Source organism: Pelodiscus sinensis, chromosome 13 (assembly GCF_049634645.1).
Source record: "Pelodiscus sinensis isolate JC-2024 chromosome 13, ASM4963464v1, whole genome shotgun sequence".
Taxonomy (NCBI): domain Eukaryota; kingdom Metazoa; phylum Chordata; order Testudines; family Trionychidae; genus Pelodiscus; species Pelodiscus sinensis.
In genome coordinates, this window is record NC_134723.1 from 32,616,635 (window position 1) to 32,642,606 (window position 25,972).

Below are 25,972 nucleotides of genomic sequence, written 5' to 3' on the forward strand. Positions count from 1 at the left end.
TTCATATAAAGAGACAAACAAATCACCATTCAAGCAGTAACTAGCCTACACTTCATTGATATGCCAATAACTGTCTCAGTAATAGATTGTAAATCAAGTTTTAAAGAATTTCCTTCCCTTGCACAATATTGAACACCAGGCTAAGCCTGTATTCATCTCCCAGCACTTTATTGCTGACATCCATTCATCTGCATTGCAATATTGAATTCAAAATTAAAATGACCCCTTTTACCAATAGAAAGGCTGGTTTTACAAACTCCTTTCTGCTTTACTAGCAGAGCCAGGTCTTGGCAATCCACATTCAATGGAAACGTATTTTTAGGTTCCTCTATAAATTTAGAAGATATGATGCCCTGGGTATCCAACTCTGGAAAGATTTCATGTCATGCTAACTTCTTACATTTAGCCTGTGCCTAAAATTAACACTGCTCATATATTTTTGGGCATATCCACAATACCTCAAGTAGAGAACCAATGTGATTCTGTTGGGCTAGAGTCTGGATAAATGCATGGCCACAGGTACGTAGGAGCAGAGGAATGCAGAAGCAGGTATGAAAAGAGATTATCTGGGATCCCGTCTGCCCTCCTTTGGGGGTGTGGCACCAAAGGATCTGTGGAGCTTACATGAGCCTTTGGTCTAAGAGGCTTAATTGGAGTGACTCTACACTTGCTCTATAGTAGGGAGGAATCCTCTGTTACCTCCCTATTATTCAGCTCAACTATATGGACCATGCTCTGGCTTTGGCCCTTGCTGAGTTTCCACGACACAACATTTTTCAGCACGCTGCTTGAACACTGTTAGGCAATGTCAAGTTTTTAGCTTGTCAAACCCAGCCAATATATGGCCAATGATGGAGCAATCCAAGGAGATTGCATGAGATGAGATTTCATATTCGCATCATTAGAGTTTCTATACTGTCATGTATTTGCTAATTATGCAAGGGTGAAACTAACATCACAGTGGGTAGTAGATCAGCACCCATCCATTTGAAATGAACCCCTCTCAAAATACACTAATGTGGCACAGCAGGGTTATATAAAAGAATATAGTAACCTGGGAAACTAGGATCCCTGCTGTCTTGAGCAATGGATCACATAGCTGTTCTCCAAAACCTAGACCATTCAGACAGCAAATGATTCCTTCCTGGGGCATTCATGGCTTTGCTTCAGTGGTGTATTCACAACTATATCTGATACTGTGTTATTTCACCTCCATGTACTAAGCCTGACCTGATAAAATATTTTACCTACATTAAGCTATTGACAGCTATGTTTATTAAAATATGTAAGTTCACATTACTAAGTTGTTGTTATCCATATGTGCATTGAAAAGCCCAATTATAATCACAAGGAGAGTGGATAGAAGCGTGCATGCTGTATAGTTTATGGTAATATGAATACTTACGAAAACACTTGCTACTGAGACTTAATCAGTATAAGCTTTGGCTAGAAATCTTGCTTGTCTGCCTTCCTCATTCAATAGTTCATTCTTATTAACCGTAGGTTTCAGACGAATGACATCTGTCTGAGTGAGTGGATAATGAATGGCCTGCTAATTTTAATTTCTATAAGGCATTTTCTTTCTCAATCCAACAAGTAAAGGCAACAACACTTTTAATTAGAGCATTTCATAGAAAACCATTACTCTGTAGGTATGTAACACTAGCTTTGCGCCTTTCTTTAAAACTGCTTGTTAATGTTTGCACAGAAAGGAAAATCAGACAAAAGAAGCAGATAGTAGTTATTTTCTCTGATAATAATCAAGCCATTCATCATGAACTCATTGGAAAGACTGCTATTTCTATGCATAGACATATGCATTTATAAATATTTGTATATACAGACACACACACACTGCATGCATTTATTCAGTGTGTGTGTATATGCTATTTTTCATATTTTTTTATTAAAATGTTAGAATTCATACTGTGCTAGTCTGTTTTAAACAAATATTGATGCTATACAAATATTGTATATGTATACACCATGAAATGTGCAATTTTAATAGTTATTAGTACTATTGAATAAATAATGACCACTTGCAGTTATTAATGCTGATCTATATATTTCCCATCAAACTTTGTGTAAGGAATAAATAAAACAACAAGCTTGATTTACCAGGTTCTATTTTAGAGAAGTTTAAGTCTATGCTCTTGCCTGATTGCTCTCCTTCTATATCGAATCTGAAAGATCTATTAATCTCATATTTTGGAAGCTATTTGTTTTCTGTGATATTCCATTCTCTAGAGACTGCATGTAAATCACTTTTCCATATTTTTGTCAGGCATTTGTTATGATGCCAAAAGCACAGAAACCTTTTCCCTTATCTTAGTTTTATCCGAAGGCAAGAGAAAAGTATTTGTATGAATGTTAGTCTCTGAAAAAGACCTATATCTTCACAAGCAAACTGTATTTTGAAATTTAGAAATCAAACAGAAACTTAGCAACAGATAAAGTCCGGGGGGGTTCAAAAGACATTTCCCATGGTATTTTTAGTAGGCTCTATTACTAATCTCAAAAAAACTAGGTTATAGTTTGATTGGATTAAATGCATCAATCTTGAATAGGGAATATTGTTTTTTATTCAACACTCTCCATTTATACTTTCTGCAGAATTTATTTCAGTGATCTGCATTCTTTGTCTTCATCTAGTACTAGAGCAGGAAAACATAACCCACACAATTGCTATATGATCACTGGTGTAATGTAATTGTTAGTACGTGAGATAGCTTCTAAACCATATTTTGATTGTTTCCTCTACCAATTACATTTTCTTCCTCTGTAAGCAAGTTACTGAGCCAGGTCCTGGGTTGCAGTTAGGGCAGCATTAGGGCTGAAAGGTGCTAGAGAGCTGTTTAAATTCTGGCTAGCAGTGTAAAACACACCATAATTGAAAGCCTCCTTTGCGCATCCCACATTCTGTGGTGGTGGGAATATGCAAGTCCTTCAGTCATTGTTTGGTCTCGTGTTTACTTAGAGATTCTGGTAGATGCTTTGCTTTAAAGTCATAATAATTTGCCTTGAAACCCACAAAAGCGAACTATCAGAGAGAGGGCTGCAAATCCACCTGGGTGTACCCAATCAGATCTGTGCATTGCTGCTCACATGGCATGAGGTCACTCCATGTTCTTACTCCCCTGAATTTCACCTGTGGGTTTCAGCCTTAGCTTGGATGTTCTTGACATTTGCCAATAAGTATTGATCTTTTAAAATTTTTTTAAATTACCAGTCAAGGTATTTTAGTTTTAAGGGAAGAGGTGTCAGCTGGCCTGTTTCACTTCCAAAGGCCTGGAGACTGAACTCTTCTGAGCCTAGATAAAGCACCAGCAGTAGCTATGTTAATGTCAGCCTCCTTGTACGACAACTAATAAATCTCCATACTGTGGGAGTGACCAATGGAAGGAGCAAGAGGGCCATCATGTCCATTTGATTCTTGGCTTGTCAGCTGAAGCATCTAACAAAACTGACAATTAGCATAATTTGTGATGGGCAATTAGGAGCAGGGTGCAGAGCAGCAAGTAATTTCACGCTGGGCAATAAATAGCCATCAGACGGTAACACTTCTTTTTCTTCACTTGATAGGAGTCAAGCCAGTAGTCTGGAAATGAAAGATCCCGTGACTTAATATCAATCCTTTGTGCCAGCCAGCCAGTTCCCAGTCAGACAGAATGGCTGACTCATTACTATAAGTCATTTTCTACTTTAGCAAAATGCAGGACAATGTAGCACTTTAAAGACTAACAAGATGGTTTATTAGATGATGAGCTTTCGTGGGCCAGACCCACTTCCTCAGATCAAAAAAAAAAAAAAAAAAAAGGTATTCTCACTTTCTTATCCACATCCTTCCCTACTGAATTAGCTCTGATGTGACACTCCTAGCTCTGTACCCCTACTGTTCCTTTCTTTCCCTTCATGCATCTGATGAAGTGAGTTGCAACTCAGGAAAGCTTACACTATAATAAAATAGTTAGTCTTTAAGGTACATCCCAGATTCTTTGTTGTTTTTGCTTGAACAGACTAACACAACTACCTCTGAAACCTGTAATAGCTTTAGTCATCTGATTATGGGATGCCCTTGGGTTTCTCTAGAAAAAGGAGAAAATGAAAGGTGACAAGATCTTTCTCAATGTCACATACAGCAGTTTTTCCTTCTGTAAAGCAGCACATTGCACTAAAGCAGTGCTAGCAACACCTTTATGCATTTTCAAATATTTTCAACCCCCCCCCAAATATGCCAACCTATCAACAACTTATTCACCTACATGTTTTACAGAACCCTATTGTTAAGTCCTTGCATGCTATCACATATGATCAATTAAAAAAAGCCATCAGAATTCAAGAGCAATTTACACATGTAAATGTCTAGAAATGTGTACTTTGTCATCTACTGAAGTTTAAATAGAGTCCCATTTACAGAAGATTTACTAATTGGTTGTAAAGGTCACCTCTTTGGAATATATTCATATTTGAATTCTGAAACCAATTAGAATATGATATTAGACATTTTCAGTGCTGAATGTAGATTAATTATCCCACATTGATTTGATGTGATGGTCATATTTATTGAAACTTTAATTGAATGGATTAGAAGAAGTTGGTTCTAACACATAAAACCCATAAAGGAAGGAAGTTACATTTTTGTAATTACTTTCCAGGTTAGAATTTTTTTTCTACAGAAAGGTAGAAACATTTTTGAGTCTTTAATAAATCTCCAAAGAGATTTTCCTATCATTTCCCCTTACAATAGAGATGAAGGCCCTTTGAGCTCATGATGGGAATTGATGAAATCCATCGATTGCTATTTAAATGATGCTTCTATAAGCTAATTGTTGCGAAATTGTAAAATGTTTCGAATTAGAAATAAGCAACTGTCATCAAAACCACACATTTCCTTTGGTTGTTAGATTCTCTGGGGGTAATGAATATCCTTAAACAGCAGCTCCTCAGTTAGTTAGGATAGTAAATATGACCTGCTGTGATGACTTTGAAATAAATGTCAGATTGAGAGCATTCGGCAGGCTCATTTGAAAAAGGTATGTAATAGTTAACTTTGATCTACAAACATGGATGGCGTCTGTCTGGAAGACATTGCACTGGATGGGGAAATAGCCAGCCTTATAAAATAGGTCACTGGCTGGAACCCGCCCAGGTCTGAAGTGGCTGAAAGTTGTTACCATCTGTCCATGTGGAATGAGTGGTTGGCCTCAGTCCAGTTCCTAGTGCACAAATGTCCTTGTTACAATAAACACCCACAAAAGTAATACTGACTGGAAACCTTGCTGACTCTCTCAGCAAATAGGTCAAGGCCTGAATGGGCTATGGATACATTTCACCCTTAAAAGCAGTTAACATATTGGGCAGAGAAAACTTATTTGTGTTATATCCATTAGAGAGAAAAATACGAATCTCTCTCCCCGCTCCCACTATTGTTCTTCTGGCTCCATTCACTACCTGGTAAAATCCACTTTGACAGGAGTGCTTTGAGAAACATTTTAGCTTTGTGTCTTAGGGCACATCTTCAAGGGAAGCTGATGGGAGCATTTGCTCCCATTGGTATCCTGCAGTGGGCACAGCACCAAGCTCGTAGCTGGAGTTGTGTATCTTAATCCGACCGTCCAGGTCTAGTGTAGACCTGGCCTTAGAAAAGAGAACCCATCGCATACAAGCTTCCATTGTGGGCCATAGAAGGCTCATTTTTAGCCCAATGCTGCAAAGTCGGTTAATCTCCCCTCCTCTCTATACAGTCAGTCCCCGGGTTACGTACAAGATAGGGACTGTAGGTTTGTTCTTAAGTTGAATTTGTATGTAAGTCGGAACTGGTACATATTGTAGGGGAAACTCTAGCCAAACATTTCTCCAGAGCTCAGTTTTATTCTTCCACACCTCACTTCCCTCAGTCCTTTATTCTCAAGCTGAGGTGTCTACTGAGAAAAGCCGCTCCGCGTCTCCCTGGTCTGTTGGGGGGGGGGGCGCTAACTTCACATCTCCCTGGTCTGCTGGGGGGAAGCAGCTAGTGCGGGGTTGCCTCACCCTGTTTGTAAGTAGGGATCTGATGTAAGTCGGATCCATGTAACCCGGGGACTGCCTGTATATGCTTCTGCAATGGGAATTGGTAGCACTTTGCCCATACCTGGCTTACACTGGCGCAGCTCTGGAGGAAGCACTAATGTGGAAAGGGTGAGATAGTACACCAGCACTTTCACCATTGTGGTCTGTGGTCAGCTTACACTCCTGTGTTCTCTGTCTACACTAGGGCATTATAACCCTTTTCTCAGCGCTGCTGGGAGTGACAAAGTCTAAAGCACAGAGTGAATATAATCTATGAAGCAGGCACTCAGCAGCTGCAAACTTCTGTAAGAGTTACCTTGAGTTTTAAGACAACATTACAATCATGCTAGGGAGCTAATAGAGATGATATAATGAAAAAATTATTAAGGAGTGTGTTCACATAAGGACATTCCCCTTTGTCTCAAATCAATGAAAGAAGATGAAGTACAACAATCTGTTCCATGCTCCAACATGATACTTGAGTTGGTTATTCTCTTGGGCTACATCTAGACTGCAAGCCTCTTTCGAAAGAGGCTTTTCCGAAAGACACTGTCGAAAAAGAGCGTCTAGACTACAACTAGTACTTTCGAAAAAGCTAGCTGCTTTTTTGTAAGAGAGCACCCAGGCAGTCTGCATGATCTCTTTAAAAAAAGCACAGTTTGCATTACATAGCACTTTTTTCAAAAGAGCATTTTTGAAAAAAGGCATTATTCCTTGTAAAATGAGGTTTTCTGCTGTTGAAAAAACTGCCGAGTTCTTTCAATTTACTTTCGAAAGAACGCAGCATCAGTCTAGACTCGGGAAGTTTTTTCGAAAAAAGGCCACTTTTTTTGAAAAAACCCTGTAGTCTAGACACACCCTTGATGTTACATTCCATGAGGTGTAACAGTTAACTCGAACTAAGGACTTAGTTCGAGTTAACGTTTGACTGCCGCATGTAGCCGCGGGCAGTTAGCTCAGATTAAGGGGATCTAAAAATGGCTCCTGGATGGGAATATGCAAATAAAGCCCGGGATATTTAAATCCCGGGCTTTATTTGCAATTTCAAATACCTATATTAGTCTCCCTAGTTCGAACGAGGGGGCTAGTGTAGACATACCCTAAGGAAGTAAAATGTGGACAAACATCAGTTACTGCCACTTGTAGCATGTACAGGGACAGGGACAGAGGAGGTCCAGTTGCTGTGCCACAATTCCTCTCCCCCCTTGTCCTCCTGATTAGCATAAAACAGAATTTCGTGCTTGCTCCCATTGTTGCCAGTGGTCTGTTCACTTCTCATTCCTGTTTCCTTTTTCTTTATGCCTTGACAGGCAGCTCTTTATAACTCATCCCTATCCTGCTTTCCTCTATCTTGAGAATATCCTAAGACTATTAACAGTACAATAAAGTATTCATATGTTTACTAGACTTTGTATCCTTTCACAAAATACTTGCTCCTTTGATCTTGCTCTGAGAAGGGATTTCCATGGGATTTCCATCAGTCTGTTAAGAAAATAACTCTTCCTAACACTACTTTTTTCCATATTAATGGGTGCATGCTACTCAGATGCAGAATTTTCCCGCAGAAAAAGTGAGGCACATGGAAATAGCATCAAATATTTTTAGTACTGTGCTTGCTTTTCTGCCAGAAACTATGTTTTCTGTTAATAGAGATGCTGTCTAAATATGTATGTGGTGAAAGGTGATTAAACATAATACGCACAATTTTACACACTCAAGTCACCATTAAAAAAGGTCAGCATTTATCAATGAAGGTAGAGGCTTCAGCATTGAATGCTTTAATATGTGAAATGGGGTGCAAATGTAGCATCTCCAGATACCACCAGTATAAACAATAAATATTTGGGGTATGTGTTTGTACACAGACCCATGTGAAGGCAATATCCAGAGAATAAACTACAGGGCATGTATATATCATGCTCTTTGAAAGTTTTACCCACTCTCTGATCACTGATACAGTCTCACCCTCTGAGCAGCTTCAAACAGCCTACAGCCTCCTTCCTCTCAAACAAACCTGCCCTAGTCTCAGGTTGGACCATCATCAATCTTGCACCGTTGCAAGTTTTTCTGCATATAAAAATGTCACAGCCTTGATGTCTGATATCGCTCAGCCACAGAGCCATTTAGCCTGGAAAGGCCAGAAGGGGCTTTAAAGTGATAACATTTTAAAGTATCTAATGTGGTTTAGATAATTTTTAGAGGGTTTTTTTTCTTTTGGCTCCCACTGAACAGGAGTTATTGACCTCAGGGTAAGGAAGGCATCGTCCATTCCTTTAAACAGTTTATTCCTGGTCACTCAGGAGTCCCAGCAAATACCTGATGTTGGACACTACCTTAAAATGGATGTGCTCCTCAAGCGAATTGTTAGCAACACAACAGTAAGGCCATTATTCTCCACTAAATTACTCCTGTGTACCACTAATACAACACCTAGGGCCTGACCCTTTGACCTTATGCTGGCGGGATTGCAGGAGTAGGGGGCTTGGGCTTCAGCTCCTTAGCCTGGAAAACTGATTCAGTCTCCAAAACTCTTCTGGTCATGGACAGCAGTGAATAGAGTAATTAAATGCTAGACTGCTCATGCAGTCTGATTTGTATTTTTGGAGCCAGAGCCTGGGTTGATTTATATCAGTGGAAGATCTTGCACTTAGTTTTCAGTTTAAACCCATATTTTTCACCACATCCAGTCTCCAGCCTGTAACCTCCCCGACATAAGCGTTATCTTACTAAATGAACCTCCCCCACCAGATTTCTGTACAATATTGAAATATTTCCCACATGCAATTTATCATATACAATAAAAAAGCCTGCTTCTCCCCAAGCTGCTTTTTAATTATGGCAAAGACAGGCCAAAATTGGAAGCGCTAATTATTATGTGACCGCTGGCAATATGAACCACCCAAAGGTCACTGCTCTTCGGATTTTACTGTAAATAGTATGTTGGCCATTATATTGCAGCACAGTGTGCTAAACTTCTGAAACTGGGGCACCAAAACTTTTTTCTGGACTTTTGGTATAGAACTACCCCAAATAACTAAATCTGCTCCTTTAAAGTTTTTCTCTCCATGATGCTGTCAGCGGAACTATTAGCAGAAGCAAAGTTCAGCCCATTTGTAAGTGCTTGCAGACTCAGCACCTTGAGTCAATTATAATTTAGGAAAACTGTGAGAGAGGTTTCACAAAGCTGCTACAAGCCATTCTACTTACTCTAAAAAATTCTTTGGTTGAGCCTGAATCCAAAGTTCCATAGGCTATTTCAGTTTGCTTAGCCAGGTCCTCGGCACTTTCTATGGGAGAGACCATCCTTTCCACAGTCAGGAAAGCAGCGAGATTGGCGGTGTAAGAAGAGATGATGATGAGTGTGAAGAACCACCAGACTCCTCCAACAATTCGTCCTGAGAGAGATCTATGGTAAAACAGACAGGGTCAAAATTGTTCATCCATTACTGGATTCTCTTCTAGAAGGGAAGCAACATGTTTATTATAGCACCCTAAATAGGGCCAGTAAAGTTTGCGCACACACCTTTTTGGTGGACAAAAATCCATTTTTGCAGATGTTTCTTGTGCACATAAAATGGATGACCGTAAGCCAACTCCTGACACCCTCACCCAGGTATTAATTAGGAGAATTCTCATTGAATTGGTCGTTTGAGTAAAAATTGAGTATGGTGCTCGAGAGATGTCTCTAATCCTAGATTTCAGTGGGATGACTTAATTTTACACACTATTGGTACAGACATAAGTCTTGGTAGATCTGAGATTAAGTGCATATGTGCTTATGAGTCTGTGCAAGTGGGGACATATGCAAATTTTATAGACACATATTAAAACACTTAAAATTTTGGCCTTAAATTAATTTTTAATGAGGCCCGAAGTTGACAGAGAAAAGCTTCAGCAACAAAGCTGAGGATGATACACCTGATACTTTAAGACCGTATTTGTGTACTTTTCACTTGGTCCTAGCAGAACCTACTTATGAATAGTACCTAGTTATGAGTTTTATGCCACGAAAGGAATAAGCAAGGTAATGAGTGGTTAATTGGATGTGTAGTGTCATATTATTGTAGATTATTGTGTCATATTCACAGGTGTAACATGGTATTAATAAAGCAGTTGGCAATTTATTTATAAGAAAAAAATGGAACTCAGGGGAGCCAACAACCTCTGTGGGTCTTCGGCAAGGTGTGTGGGGGAGCAGTGTCCGTGTCCCCAGAGGGGCGGAGCCTCCAGCAGAAAGTGGCAAGACTGGGGACAGCCAGCTCTCAGTGCCACCTAGACTGAGGTACAATGTCCTCCCCAACCATCAGAGCTGGCTGGAGTGCACAGTGTGGCACTTTGGCGGTGATTTAAAGTAGCAGTGAATTGCTGGGCCCCAGGGCAACTGCTCCATTGCTCCCCTGGCTTTTCCCCCCTCCTCAGTTGGTGGGCCTGAACACACTGCTGTACTGATTACTACCCAGCATTTTAAAGCATTTTAAAACAACCATAACCTGAAGCAGGCAGTTCAGTTACAGTCATAAGGCAGGACAAGTAGATGAAAGATTGAGGGGCCAGGAATGGGGCAGCTGACCAGTAGAAGCAGGAGACTGGTAACGACAGGAACTCTCCCATGTTCCCACTCAGTCTGCAGCAGATAGGTAGTGGGCAGATAAGTCCCATACAATCAAGAAAATGCTGCCTGCTGGCTGATTATATGCAACACCTGGAGCTAAACAATCTGCCTGCAGAGGCCTGCACAGGGGGAGTTACTCCAAGGGAACAATATGAGCTTTGCTCATGCCATGGTTCAATGGGCATTAGGGAGTCTGAATCCTACACATTGAAATGAGGCATCCTGTTCTATTTTGTGTTAATTAAAATGTGCATGTCTAAAAGCCACTATTCTAAACCAGGCATCTTCCTATGTAATCATTTGGGTCTGCCACCCTGCCATGTCAGCCTACACCCGCAAAGCAGCATCGGTGTGAAGTGAAAAATGGAATCCCTGCCTGGTTTTCATCCATTAGCTTTTTAAAAAAATGCAAAAGCAATGAAATTAAATCACTGTAAAATAAACAAAAGGCCAGTCCTCAGTTGGTGTAAATGAGTGTACGCCCATTGCAGACAAGTAATCTTAACTGAGTACAAGGCCCTAAATGCTTGTCTGAGGACCAAACCTGTACTCCTTCAAGCAAAAGCCCAGTGTTAGGGCATGGACCCACATGGTACAGAGCACTCTTGTCCAAATCCATCAATGTATATAAGTATATGAGTAATTTCACTGAAGTCAGTGGACTATATGCATACTTCATTTTAAGCTCCTGATGATCAGTGACATTGTGATCAGTAACGATGCAGAAGACTCCTACAAAATTGTCTAGTCAGCTACTTTTTCCCCTTAGTTCTCACTGATTGCAGTGGAGTCAGAATCAGGTCCCAAATATATGGACCTTGATTCTGTAGCTCCAAATTTATGTTCAAATTCACTAGAAATGATTGAAAATTAGGGCTTATTTACTGCACTTGCAGTATATTTAATCTTAGAAACAGCATACCTGCCACATTGAGAAATGAGCCATTGATATGTTTGATTTATAATCATGAACTCAGTGTTTTGGGCTAAATGCCTGTTGCGAAACCAGTAACTCTTCAGCTTGGAAAATGTTCCTCCATTTTACATGGCATGGAGGAAAGCAGGTATTTTACTGGTGCCGGCAACTATAATTGTGGTATTTCCTAACTTTGTGAGTTCTTGTCTTTGCAAACTTCATACAGTTCTCTTTTTTTTGGTCTGTTGTTTATGCATGCATAAATATTCTGCCTAACATTCCACCTAAGAGTTCTTTCTTGACAGGATAAAGCAAGAAAAAATATCTATGTTGAGTAGAAGAGGTGAGGAAATTAAAACCAAAATCCACCACAACTTAAAGTTTTCATATTTTTTAAGAGCATGATGTATATGAAAATACCTAAGAATATGTATTCTTATGAATTTGGCTCCCACCATACATAATTAATTTTATACACAGAAGTGCTAATGATTATTTACATGGCATATGCAAAAGAAAGTGTCACTAGACACCAATATTTTGCAGTGGATGATAAAGAAACAGACAATTCCAGCAGGAAGGTTTGAAGCAGATTCACCATTCTTTCCCTTAATGTAGAGAAAATGAGAAATTCTTACCTGGTTATTGGGTTCCTTCAAGCTCCTCTGTGCCACCCCCAGGCAGTGGGTACAAGTTCGCCTACCAACACATGGAGATGGGGAAAAGGCAATATTCTTGTGCCATAATCTTACCCCTATTCTAAAAAAAAGGAGGTTGGCGGGCCTCGCCCACTGAGAGATTTTCTGAGTAATAAAAATTCTGTTCAATTCTAAGAAAACCCAGCATCAAAAAATACATTCATAACAACAGAAACAGAATGGGAAATCTGGGCTGGGCTAGAGGGACATGGGAAATCACACTGACAGGTATGAAGTAAGAATTCTGCCATATACCTCTAGCCCAGGGAATGTCAACAACAAATCCCCCTGCAAGAACAGCTGCAAGATGGTATCCAAAGATACTGCAATACGGATGGATTATAGCACACATCACCCACCTGCTGATGTCAATATTTGCAGAGTCCGCTGCATCCGATTTGTAATGATGTTTGAATAGCCATATTGTTTAGAAGGGCAGTATTGCCTCTATGCTCATGAGGAAGAGATGACTTTCAAGGCATGAGCTATGACAGAAACCTTCAGTGTTTTGGACAGCATAAGCTTTCTTAATGCAGTCTCACACTCAATAAGACACGCAAGGCATAGAGGCTGACAAGATTTCCTTGAGGCCTCGAAAAAGGATAAATAAGTGACTTGACTTTTTAAATTCTAGGTCCCCTGTGGAACATGTATGAAAAGCTCTTTGCAATAAGTGCATGAGAAGTCTTCTCTTCCTCCTTTCAGGCATCTACACAGAATTAGAAGAGGTTGGGAACAGACATGATCATTACATCATTCTGATAACATGAGCCGTGAAAAAGCTTGAAGGTCCAGTCCAAGTTTGCCCAAGCAGAAGCCTACTAAAAAACACATCTCTAAAGATTAGTTACATCACTGCAAGCTGAAGTAATGGAGCAGCCCAAGGAATCTCTTTATGATGTTCCTCAGAGAAATAAAGTGCACCTGTGAAGGATGTGTTAGCAGTACTATGTGATGATATCTTGTGATGATATCTAAGGGAGGCTAGTGCTTAGAAATCAGCTTATATGCCACCAAAATAAAAATAAAAACATCTCAGCATGTCCACTGTGGGAGCTCCAGGACTGAGCACCATCCCAAAGGAAGCTGGACTTGTCAAAAGCAGGTTAAGAAGAACTGACTCTGTCCCCTTGACTCAAAACTACAACAAATGCAACATGAGTTTTCTGCAAGAAGAGTCACTGATATTTCTTTAGTGACCTCAGGTTTGGGCTACAGGAACAGTGAAACCACAGGGCCACATGATGTTACAAGAATTTATATAGCTCTGTACGTCCCCAAATGCTTACAATGATATAGTACAAGACAAAAAGACACAAGATAAAATACCTGACAACAACTTAGGATCAGGAGAGCCTGGACATTAAGCTAGTGATGTGATGAAGAGAGGAGAGATTGCTCAAAGAGTTGGATTGTCCGAGGAACGTGAAAGGCAAGAGATGGTTCCCAGAGGATGGAAGAGCAGGTTAATTCTCCAGTTTTCTGATTTATTTTGGTTAAATCTGGAACGTGCGTCTCTTCACACCAACAGCAGAACTCATTTCAGAGAATGCTGGATGAAACAAGAGAGTTGTTTTTCCCCAGAGTGCTCCAGAGAGCACACAGAGAAAAATTAAACACCCACCACTCTGAAACAACCTACCGTAAAGTAGCTACTAGTGGTGAATTGGACAGGATTGGGGGAAAAAATCGCTGAGGAAAATAAAGATGTCTAGTCCAACCAAAAAGTGTCTAGTTCAGCCAGTAAAAGATCAAGAATGCAATTGTGCAGGATCTGTCAGCCTCTTTTATGGGGAAAGTAACATCAGAGGACCTTCCTCTCCCAACTCTGTCTGCTGATATGAGCACTCCTTATACTCACTGCATGGGGTGGTGTAGAGGGCTGAGGGACAAATAGGGTTAGCATGTAAACTCTAAATTAAATCAGGCTGATAATAGGGGAATACTTATAGTTTTATTTGAGCTATCACATAACTTATTGTCCATGACTCAGATAAAAATTACAGAGAAAAGGACCGAGTCTTAAAACACCTACAATCAGTGCTTTTTTTTGAGATGGTACTGCCTGGTACTCAGTACCGGCACCTCCAGTTAGAGCTCAACAACTTTTCCCCTGGAGCACTGGTACCATTTTTTTTTAAATACAAAAAAAGCACTGCCTACAACAATCATTGTCAAGAGGTCACACCTGCGCAAGGTATGCAGCATTGCTGATTTAAAATATCCTGTTTAAAAAATCTAACCAATATTTGATATTTTATAAAATGCACATTTCCTCAGCGAGCTGGCAAATTGTACAACATTCATTTAAAACGAATTATCCTGTGTTAACTAATTCATACTGAGACTGACACAAAGGCATGGCAATTGAATGACAGCATTATCAACATAGTTTTCATGAGGAGCTGTGAAATGGGAATAAATAGAAACTGAGCATATCTTGAGAGGAAATTTGAAAGGAAGCATGGAATTAAACGAGAGCAAATTAGCAACAAAAGAAAAACATAGCAGCATTATGTAAAAGTTGCATTTACTTTGCAGAGTAGTAATATACAGAAACAAATTCTTATCTTTAATCAAAAGTGCCTGGGTTTTTCCTCTACTCTTCACAGAAAATGTATATTATTTCCTATAAAAATTATAAGATTTGGCATTGCAGACATCCATTTTTAATTGGTCTCCTATCACCAATAAAAGATTAATAAAATATGAGCACTAGTAAAGTTGAATGGAAACCACTGAACTTCCTCTGGGAAAATCTGAATCTCTACAGTCACTTTTTCTTTCAAGTATACATCTAATCTACCATACTCTAAACTGTGAGCCAAGCTCTGCATTTACATCACCAGAAAGCTCATTATGTGTGATGGAGCTGTGTGAGCTGTAAGTTTTTTGGATTTGACCACATGACCCAAACCCCAGCTCATGAAATAAAATACAACAACTTTTCCAGTTCTGACTCCCATTCTCCTGCCACAGGAACTCCATGGGAGTTAACATGCTGAGGTGCTTTTGAAAATTCCGCTACAGGTTGAACCTCTCTAGTCTGTCACAGTCTGGTCCAGCAATGTCCATGGTCTGGCATATTTTTAATTAGCCAGATATCCACTTATCTTGGGTGTGGCCAAGTTTCTTGTGGTCCCATAAAGTTTGTTTACAGCCACCAGTCCTGGCTCTCAGTGTTCTGTGCTGTTATTTAGCTCTAATTTACCCCTAAATGTCTCCTAAAAGCTCAGTAAGCAGTAGAAGTGCTGTTAATTCAGCTAGGCAATATTGACTTTGCGTGGTCTGGAAAAGTCTCTGGTTCGGCACTGCTCAGGTCCTGATGACAGGCCCAGGCCCAACCAATTGGCAGCCCCGGGCCAAGCAAAAAAAAAAAAAAAAGCCAGGGAAAATTTGTCAAGCAGAAAAAAAAAGGGTTTGGGGAGTTTGGGAGGTCGGGCCAAAATGCAGTAGCAGCCACCCTTCGCTAAGACCAGCTCTGTCTGCAGCCCCTTCAAAATGGCGGCCCCTGGCTACCGCCCGGCTCACCCACTCCTAAAACCAGCTCTGCCTGAGGGTGCTGGACTAGAGAGGTTCAATCTGTATAAGTAACTCCCAATGCTTTTAGTAGGATCACGTGGTTTTAATAGGCCCCCGGCATTCAACAGCCTTAACCTACTAGACTCATGCAATACTTTTAAATAAAAGAGCCTACTTTTATAGAAGCAGTTGCTTACTCTGTCCCCTAAGTTCTGCACAAATGCAGAGTGAAAAGACACTGATTTGTACAACTTGTGGGGAAAGATTTTGCTCAAAACCAGTTGCAAATTTGACTATCTTGTGTGCTGTTTTTCATTTACTGCACAGAGTCTCCATCAAAAGAAAGCTAGGTAATCTATGCCTGAACCACCATGAGTGAATTCTCAATACTTTAGCTCATTATGCTGACAACACAGTAGTCTTGGGTAGCAGAACAAAACAGCTGGAACAAATGTTGATTCCACAGTGGGATGTACTGAACACAGAGAGTAGCTGTTATCTGATTCATGTTCGATGAATCCTATTAAACACAGAGACTATAGGGATATATCCACTGGAATATCCACACAGAATACTCACCCATCACAGATCTAACTAGCCAAGAGATGTCTCAGTTACTCCATACAAAGGTGGCTGAAAGAGCCTCTATCAGGATGCACAAAAGTGATCTTTCCATTCAGAATGCTCATCAGCATCCTTTGAAAAGCACTCTACGTTCTCACATAAGAAACATATTCAGGCAAACTTACAATAGAAGAATGAATCCCTTTTAATGCCAACAAAAATATTATGAAACATTCAATATACCCAATGTACTGTGAATTAGTTTTCTTCCTGACAAACCTATGGATTCAAAATGGAATGCTTGGGAATAGTTCTTTTTTATGGAAAATAAATTAGACATTAAATCAGCACAATGCTCAAAGTAACAGTGTTGCTGGAATTTTAAAAATGCTACAGGCTTTTTTTTTTTTTTTTGGTAAAAACTCATTTAACTCTCTGGCTGTCTGTTATCATTAAAATTAACCAAGCAGCTGAATAATGTCTTCATAGGATATTTCACGTATTAATATGAATATGGCTGGACATATTTACTGCCATTTTTGGCATTTCTAAGCCAGTTATAATTGTGGTATTGATAAAGAGAGAATATATTTAATTCATTATGCAAAATATACAAGGTCAAAAAGTCACTTGAAAGCCTCACCAAAAACACCCTATGCATTTCTATTTACTGTCAATAAACAGGTCTAGTAGAAATAGCATAATGCCTGCAGCTTTCCATGTGATGTCCCAGTGCTTATTTCCCGGTCCTTTAAATTGAGCAAACACATGGTCAACAGCAATTTAAATGCTAATACTGCTCCATATTTTTAATAGCAAGCAAAGGGGCACAGTTTGGTACAGATTTTGGGACTAAACCATGAACATAGTGCATAAACATGAGGAATAGGCTACAGGCTATATATACACAATCAGGTTGCCCTTTGGTACTTTTATTCATTTAACAGATTTATTGCTAACGTTAATGTTTGAACATATTTAGGAAAATGTGATTTGTGCATGTAATTTAAAAAAAAAGATAATCACTGGAATCAACTTATCTTTCTTCACTGCTAACCTATGCAAATTGCTAGCTTTTGAATATAACCATCTAGTCAGACATTCTTTATGGGTCCTAAATCCTAAATGAAATCAATAGGAGATTTGGGTGTGCAAGGAGTGCAGGGTCAGAATCAGCACTAGATTATAAGTGATGAAATTCTGGCCTGTTCAAGTCAATGGAAATTTTATCCTGGACTTCAATAGGGCTTGAGTTACACCCAAAATTTCTCTTATTATAGAGACTATGGCAGTTTGGTAATTTTTCAGTCTTAAGCTATTGTCTGCACATTGAGAAGGGTGCAGAAAAATTATGGAAATGGGTTCTATTTGTTTGGAATATGAGGGCATATTAGAAAATCTTTTGTCTCTCTATAGTAATATATACATATGTTCACAATCTTTGTTAAAGAGGAAAGGCCATATTATTTGTACTAAATGAGTCTATATTTTTTTATAATTATCATAGCTATAAATTGACTTTAAAAATGGTATTATACAAACCAGTTAAGATCCATTATTATAAAGATATGTAGCTTTAATGCTTATCACAGACATCAGCAATATATTTTAATGATGCATGCATAGAAATATTTTTCCTGTGTTATTTAAAAACATTTTGAAGTATGCATTGTTCAGTCAAGAGAACTTGATCACTCTTCAGTGCTTTGTAAAATGTTCTTTAAAAAGTAATTAAATTCTACAGACTTAATATCAGTATTGTGTATTAAAACAGAGCTAACATCACATCTGTTTTCCTAATGGCTTATTCAGAAAGACGATTTGCATTAAAAAAGTTATTTTATGAAAAATGGCAACACTTATTAGAAGGCCACATTGCCTACAAACACAAGGAGATAAGACAAGAGTAAATTTACATAATGATGCACATACAGTACAATACATAACAACTCTTTGAGACGTACATATGGAGAAATGAATATATGAATGTGATAATAAACAACTTAGTAATAAATGAAAGAATGGAGCAATGAAAACAAATGAAAAACTAAAGCTTGAAGGAAAATCAAAAGGTCAGCGTAAGTTATGACTGGCATGGAGGTGTTTTAAAGTGCTGTTGCATGTGGTTTTTGAAGCTGTTCTTATTTTGCAAAGCAAAATAAGTATGTTATATGCACCAAGCAGATGACCGTAAAATGAGATATGCAGCAAAAACACGGTAGCCCTCCAAGCGTTGCTGAAAATGTAAAACCCTATGCATTTTACAGTCTCAACATGGTGTATATAAGTTTTTGCAGAAATGCATGAATGGCATTAAAGGCAATGCCGCTCACACACTTACTAGGTGAATAAGCATAGTGGCTTGATGATGAAGCTTAGCATTGGATGGAATGTTAAACAAAAAATTTGGAATTGAAAAAAATTGAGAAAGTAACATATATGCACCATGGCATGAGCATATGACCATAAAATGCAAGAAGGTGATGGTGTGATATGGAACAAACCTTGGAGAAATATCGCATCCTTGCTGCATAAAGGCACCCAGGGAAAACCAAAGGCTGTTAAATATTCCAAACTCATTTGGAGGGTCAGGAGGGTTCTGGGGGTCACGCGGTTCTTCATTGTTGTCTTCCAAATGCCATTCATAAGGACTGAATCTGCTGACTAGGAAAAGAACTACGCTGACTCCAATGTAAGCAAAGACTATACACATCCAAATTTCATAAGCCAAAGGATCCAGAAAGGAGAATACTCCAGGTTTAGATTTCTGAGGCTTCTTGATCATGATGGAGATGCCCAGACTCATAAAGGGTTTTGAAAAGTCTATGACTTCTTCTCGTACCAATGTTATGGTGAGCGGAGCAACAGCTATGTCTGCTCTCTGAAAAGAGAGAACATATGAGCATTAGTTACAGAACAATCACCACATATTTTCAATCTAGAGCCTCAAACGAAATACTTAAATGATAAACCAATGAAGAGTTACAAGAATCATTAGGTTCAAACTTTATTGCAAATCGTATGTGTTTTGGAGTCATTAAAATGGTTTAAGAACATCACATTATTGATTGAAAATTGTTAATAATAAAAAATTATGCAGGATTCTTCACAAGGTGCACAGTGGAGCATAGACACGTAACCTAGCTTTATATGTTTTCCAACTAATATAAATAAAGAGAGATAAATTCATGGAGGACAGGTCCATCAATGGCTATTAGCCAGGATGTGCAAGGATGGTGTCCGTAGGCTCTATTTGTCAGAAAGTGGGAATGGACAACAGGGCATGGATCACTTGATGATTATCTGTTTGGTTCATTCCCTCCGGGGCACCTGCCACTGGCCACTGTTGGCAGACAGAATACTGGTCTAGATGGACATTTGGTCTGACCCAGTATGGCCGTTCTTATGCTCTTAAAGAAAGTGAGCTGTACAATTACATAATAATTGAGTCTACACTTCCTGAATATGAAGAGGGTTACGTAATATAGTCTTATTATAACATTCACATGAAACGACCATTAACACATTAAAGTTGTCATAAAGTCAAAAACCTGTCATGCAACAGGATTTTGTTGGGGAGTGAAATTACAGGTGGATAATTTTGATGACAGGCCTTTTGTGTCCACTTTGATTCCTTAAGAAAACATTTGATACTGTTTCCCTAAATTCTAGAAAGGTATAAGTACAGTAACACCTGGAAATATCAGGACTAGCTGAGCACGTTTGTGATTATATTGCTCTTACAAACACTCTAGAAGGCTTATGACATGACAAGGGTATTCTCTCTATAGCTTTTGTGGTTTTCCAGTGATAATCTGTATGAGAGACCTGCTTGAGGACTTAATGGACAAATTCTGTGGCTCTCTATGGTTTGAAGTTTCTCTCTTTCAATCTCTTTTTTTCATTTTTGCAAGATCAGTCCAAACTGATTTGTTGACAGGCTGAGATTTTCAAAGGAACTAACAAAATGAGGCACCAAATGCCACTGAATTATAGCAAAATAACTGAATAAAGACTGGAAATGTTGAGATGGGATATGAGACAGTGATTTTCCCATGTAGCTGTTGTTTAACACAATTGGATTTTTCTCTGAAAAATCTTAAAGAACAATCAAATGGCTACTATAAGGATGAAGCACTCAGAAGAAAAGGAGCTGCTTTTATTTATATGTAAACCTCATCATTTTAGTGCTGTCATTGTAGAAGAGCTCTCCTTCTTTGATTTTCTGCAGAAGGGAGTGTGCATTGCAATCCTTTTCATCTACACTGCAATGGAACTATGGAATATTAAACAGCTGTAATACAGGTCACTGAGTGGTTATGTAATAAATAGCTTGTATTGTTTGTGACGCTTGCAAATTAGGCTGCTTCAAATACAGGATGGATCTCAGATATACCTCTTGGTGGGAGATGGTGTCTATAATTCATCCAATAACTATCTCCATGCTTGGGTGATTGCTTTTCTTTTAGGATCTAGAAACTTTACAAGGCTAATCTCATTGCATTTCTCCATTTACTCTCTCACATTTGGTGATAATAAGAATATAACAAGAAGTACTGAACATATATATCTTTTCTTATAGTTTCATAGCTAATGATTTTGGTATCAAGGTTGGCTGAGGGCTATTGATGAGGCTAGTTTGGTGCAAGTAAGCAATGGAACTACATCTTACGAAAATCAGTCCTTAAAAAACTCAGGGCCCAGTTGTACTTTGCTGATTTCAGTAAGCAGAATCCAGCACTGAGAGATATGACAACACTGGGACTTTTTTAAAACCAGTCTTACCCAAAGTTTTCCTACCACCTAAGTGAATTGGGTCAATTCGGGCAGATGTATTAGAAAAAGCTTAAGATACCATGTTCTAACTTTTTACAGTGTCACAAGTTTTTGCCTTAAGCAAAACTCATGATGGAATCCTCCCTCTTTCCCTGCACTGTAACTTTCACAAAGTAACAATGCTCCAGAGAATTGGGAAACATTTTGCAATGCAAAAGTAGTCACTTTTTTCCATAAAAAGAGCCGGATCTGTTGCTGGTGTTAGTCAGAGTAGCTCCACGGAAGGAAATAAACCTCTGCCTGTTTTCATCATCTGAGAGTCTGTACCAAAAGTATCTAAACAAAAATAATCTGTTTCTCTTTGCTGGATGTTTGCTACCTATAGAATGAAATTTGCCTTGAAGGCATTATGAAAAGTAGCTATGAAATGTACGGTGTAGGTAAAGCTGCTTTTGTGAGATATCTGTCTCAGCTAGATTCCTCCAGAATTAATACACCAGAAGAGTTTAGTCTACACATTTTCAACCAACAACCTGGAATACTTCTCTCTGAAACTTATATGCAATTCATGAGGGTACCAAAAAGCTTTTCTGAATCAAATTAAAGTCATTTTTTAAAACATGTATGACCTTCAAGCTTGCACCCTGGATTTAATGCTGTTTTAAATGTTGAATGATTGAGTTGTAGGATTAACAATAATCATATTCATCTATGGTGTAAAACTATTGAGTTCAGTGGAGCTACAGCAGGGTTCAGCTTAATCTAATGTTTTCAATGTGCATGTCAACTGATATTTAACTAACACAGCATTGTGTATAATTAGAACATGAACAGAAAAGAGATTTTAATATTTTAAAACCCAGAGAAAGTGCATGCTGTATTGTTCATGTTTCTTAAGGGAGAGGGAGAAATCTAATATTAATAAACAGATAGCAAGTAATATTTATATACAAAGATGCACTCATTTCAGCATCAGTCCAACTTTTTCTGCAAACTAATTTTGAAAATTCAATGGGACTACTCGCACGAATGTGTGCAGGATTGCACAGTGCTGTTTGATTTTTATTTTTCTAAATCCATTACTATCTGGGCTAAAATGCTTAAGTGCTTGTAAAAGAAGCCTGAAAATGAAATAATAATAATTGAGATCCTGTTTCTGAACATTTTACTCACTTTGAGTAGTGATTTTCTCCACAACTGGTCTCACTGACTTTTATTAGACTATTTGTGGAGTAAGGCAATATTTAACAAGAGTATCGGTATTGGTCCCAACATAAAGTAGTACCAGATTACATTTTTCAAAAGCACCTAATTGAATTAGAAACCTAAGTTCCATGTTAAAAAAAACCTAGGCATTTAGTAGCTTCAAGCTAACACAGAGTGCCTAAATCACTTTTGAAAATGGGACTTAGACTCCTAAGTCTCACATGCTGAGGTAATTTTGAAAATTTTCCCTCTGTCTCTTTGTATCCTGAAACATCTTAACACACTTAATTTAAACTATGAACTAGATACAAGGTTCACTTCTTTATTAACCACCTCTGCAAAGAACTGTGATAACTAACTACCGCACATCACTTTAGAACAGGAAATCAAGCATTTTATGTAGGCAGAATACATTAGCGAGAACTACTCTGGCTGGAATTTTTGTAATTGCTGTGGAATGTTTAATGACCACATGTGGCCAGGACTTTTGTTTCATGCTACATCTGAAAGGCAGCAGCATAGTACCCCAAGAGTGTGCTGGGGCAAAGGCCAAGTGCAAACTCACTGAAAGAGAGAAGTGATGCGTAATGCATTGCCAACGTCACAAGTGGGTCCTGCCAGTATCAAATGAGAAAGGACCGATGGATACAACAACCTCTGATTTTGGCTAAGAGCACTATTCTGAGCTCCTGCCCATGCTAGGACATGGCAACATCATTTCTCCAGCAGAAAACCTTCTGTGGCCTATTGTGGGTCAAACACTGGCTTTTTTCAAAGAGTAGCAACGGACTTGATGTAGATGACTCAGCCTGAGGGTCCATGTATCTTTCATGGTTCCTACAGGCGGTGTAGGAACATTTCCTGGAAAGGTTTCTGTATATAGCAAGATCTCTCAGTGTGTGGTACGGTCCTGATTGTGCCCCTTTGCAGATTACTATTCAATTCATCATAATTAAACACATTTGCAGTATTTCTCCTAGTTCTTCTTCAATGTGATGGTTTCCAAGTGCACAGACCCATTCGTTCCAATGAGACTTACTTGTCTTAGTAAAAGAAAAAGGGTAGCTCTTAAAGTTTACAGAATTCAGTGAGGCAAATTAGAGTGGCTCCTAAATGGCATTAAAAGTTAATATGCACCACATCGTTGCTATACTAATGGGAATCATCCAGAGGCAGTGTTGCCTAATATGGAGGTGTTGTACCCTGAAATGTTAAGCTAATTACCATGGAAGTTGAAAACATAACTCTTACTAGGTTTAATGGGAGCAAGATTGGACTTTTCACCATTAATAAATTAATGCATTGTACATGTTTTTACAGAGAAACAACAATATTTTAGTCCACTGACAATGTACAGCACATTAGTCTCTAACTAATCTCAATAATTGTGCTGTATGGTGAAATTCATCCCTTTGAAGCAGACTAACACTCTTTTGAGCCCTATTTTGAGAACTTAAATTAGACTATTGGATCTGTGTTGGCTCTATGCATGTGGTGGACCCTGGTTAGAGATTGACCATTTTCAGAGCAGGCTTCATTTTAGTAGTTGGTGACATATATAAGATGTGATCTTGTAGCCTGTAGACTTCAATAGGTTTTCCATATGTGGGACAATTGCAGGGGAATTTGTTCTCAGTTAGGGGATAAGGTCATAATTTGCATTCAGTTTGGAAAGTCTGTTGAATTCTGAATGCTAGAATAGAACATGTTAATGTTTTTCCTTTTGGAGAGTTAATTTACAGCATTTGAATTTTCAACCCTGTGTAACTAGAATTAAAAGTAAGGCATTTTTGAAAATGATAAAATAAACAGCCATAGTAGTTTGTCATTTTAGTGACAGGCAGAAAGCATATTATATTGCAACATTTAACTTATATCAATAATATAAAAATAGCTTATGGTCATAGTGTAACACCACTGCAACTGTAAAAACTGCCCAGGTTGATAGAAAATATTTGAAGTGACTAGAAGGGGGTGAAAAGTATCGGTCAGCAAGATCTGTCAACACCACAGAATCAATGAGAACTAGTGAATCCTAGGCTACGTCTAGACTGGCATGATTTTCCGCAAATGCTTTTAACGGAAAAGTTTTCCGTTAAAAGCATTTGTGGAAAAGAGCGTCTAGATTAGCACAGATGCTTTTCTGCAAAAGCACTTTTTGCGGAAAAGTGTCCGTGCCAATCTAGACACGCTTTTGCGCAAAAAAGCCCTGATCGCCATTTTCGTGATCGGGGCTTTTTTGCGCAAAGCAAATCTGAGCTGTCTACACTGGCCCTTTTGCGCAAAAGCTTTTGTGCAAAAGAACTTTTGCCTGAACGGGAGCAACATAGTATTTCCGCAAGAAGCACTGATTTCTTACATGAAGTCGTTAGTGTTCTTGCGGAAATTCAAGTGGCCAGTGTAGACAGCTGGCAAGTGTTTCCGCAAAAGCAGCTGTTTTTGCGGAAAAACTTGCCAGTCAAGACACAGCCCTAGAGAGTCATGATAAGTTGTGCTGGAGCAGAGCACAGATAAGGTAGAGAAGGGTTCTGGCCCGTACTCAGGAATTTCTGTAGGGGTGGGGGGAGGCTTTTTTTGTAAATGTGGACCACTGGAGCATGCTTACTTGGGGGACCATGGAGCGATGCATTCGTGCCCTTCATGCCCCCAGGATTGGGGTGGGTGGGTGGGCAGTACAGATACCTGAAAGTACCAAAATGCAGGCACAGTTCATTACAATGCCTGGATGAGAAGGAACTAGGCCCTTTTAAAGATTTTGATGAATGTATGCTCTATTCATTATAAAAAGCCAACTTAGCATTATACAAGGTTACTTATTATCTTCTGTCTCATTTTAAACACTCTGTAATGATCACCATTGATATTATTTAATGAGTCAATGAAGTTTCATTAGTAAAGCATCATTTCAAAGGACAAAAAAATTTCCAATCTTCAAGAAATTTAATTTATCAGTAACTAACACGGTGCACACATTGTATACAGATTTTGGTTTCCAGCTGTGCAAAAACGATCTTCTTCCAATGAAAAATGCTTGAGTAGAAGTTGTGAGTGGGAGTTAATAGGAAAGGTTAATAAGGGATGATTAAGAGCTGTGCAACAAAGAACGTGAATATTGCCTTTATTTAAATCGGATTGCAATGTCCATGCCTTTCAGCCAGCCTGTCATTTATTGTTTGCATTAGAGAGATTTTTCATTGGAAGTTTAATAAGGAGAAATGGGGAAAAAAGAAGCTTGGAAAGCTAATCACAGTTACATACTTTAAATACCTGCCAATGCCTGAGTGTGACCACACAATCAAGTGTAAAGTCTATTCCAGACACATATTTCATTAAAATAAAAACTAAATTGACTTTAACTGGGATTTCTTCTGAGAAAGGACAGCAGTACTGGGCCCTGTAAAAGCCTCCTTACTAAAGCCTTTAATATGCACAAGCATATCCTTTTTGCTCACAACTCCCGCTCCCAGGTGTGCTCGAGCAAATCAGGGGTGTTCCTAATTAGCCTTTCATGTATGCAATCACTTGGTACATATACAAATATGTTATGAATATAGGCTTGCAAATTTTGTAAATGCAAGTAAAGAAGCCCTTGAAAATGGTATATTCTCAAATCCTGCAATGTTCCTGTAG

At 38.8% G+C, this 25,972-nt stretch overlaps 1 protein-coding gene across 4 annotated transcripts in view; it reads right to left on the reverse strand.

Annotated features, from left to right (window-relative positions):
* GRIA3 (glutamate ionotropic receptor AMPA type subunit 3) overlaps positions 1-25,972 on the reverse strand; it is a 254,923-nt gene that overhangs the window by 50,174 nt on the left and 178,777 nt on the right. For all 4 annotated transcript variants that reach the window (XR_012906924.1, XM_006115395.4, XM_006115397.4 and 1 more), the window contains exons 11-12: positions 18,865-19,241; positions 9,256-9,454 (exon numbers count right to left, since the gene is read on the reverse strand). Coding sequence is in view for 3 of the 4 variants with exons in the window: in XM_006115395.4 (XP_006115457.1) it covers positions 9,256-9,454; positions 18,865-19,241 (576 nt within the window). In the remaining variant the exon portion in view is untranslated. The remainder of the gene's footprint in view (positions 1-9,255; positions 9,455-18,864; positions 19,242-25,972) is intronic.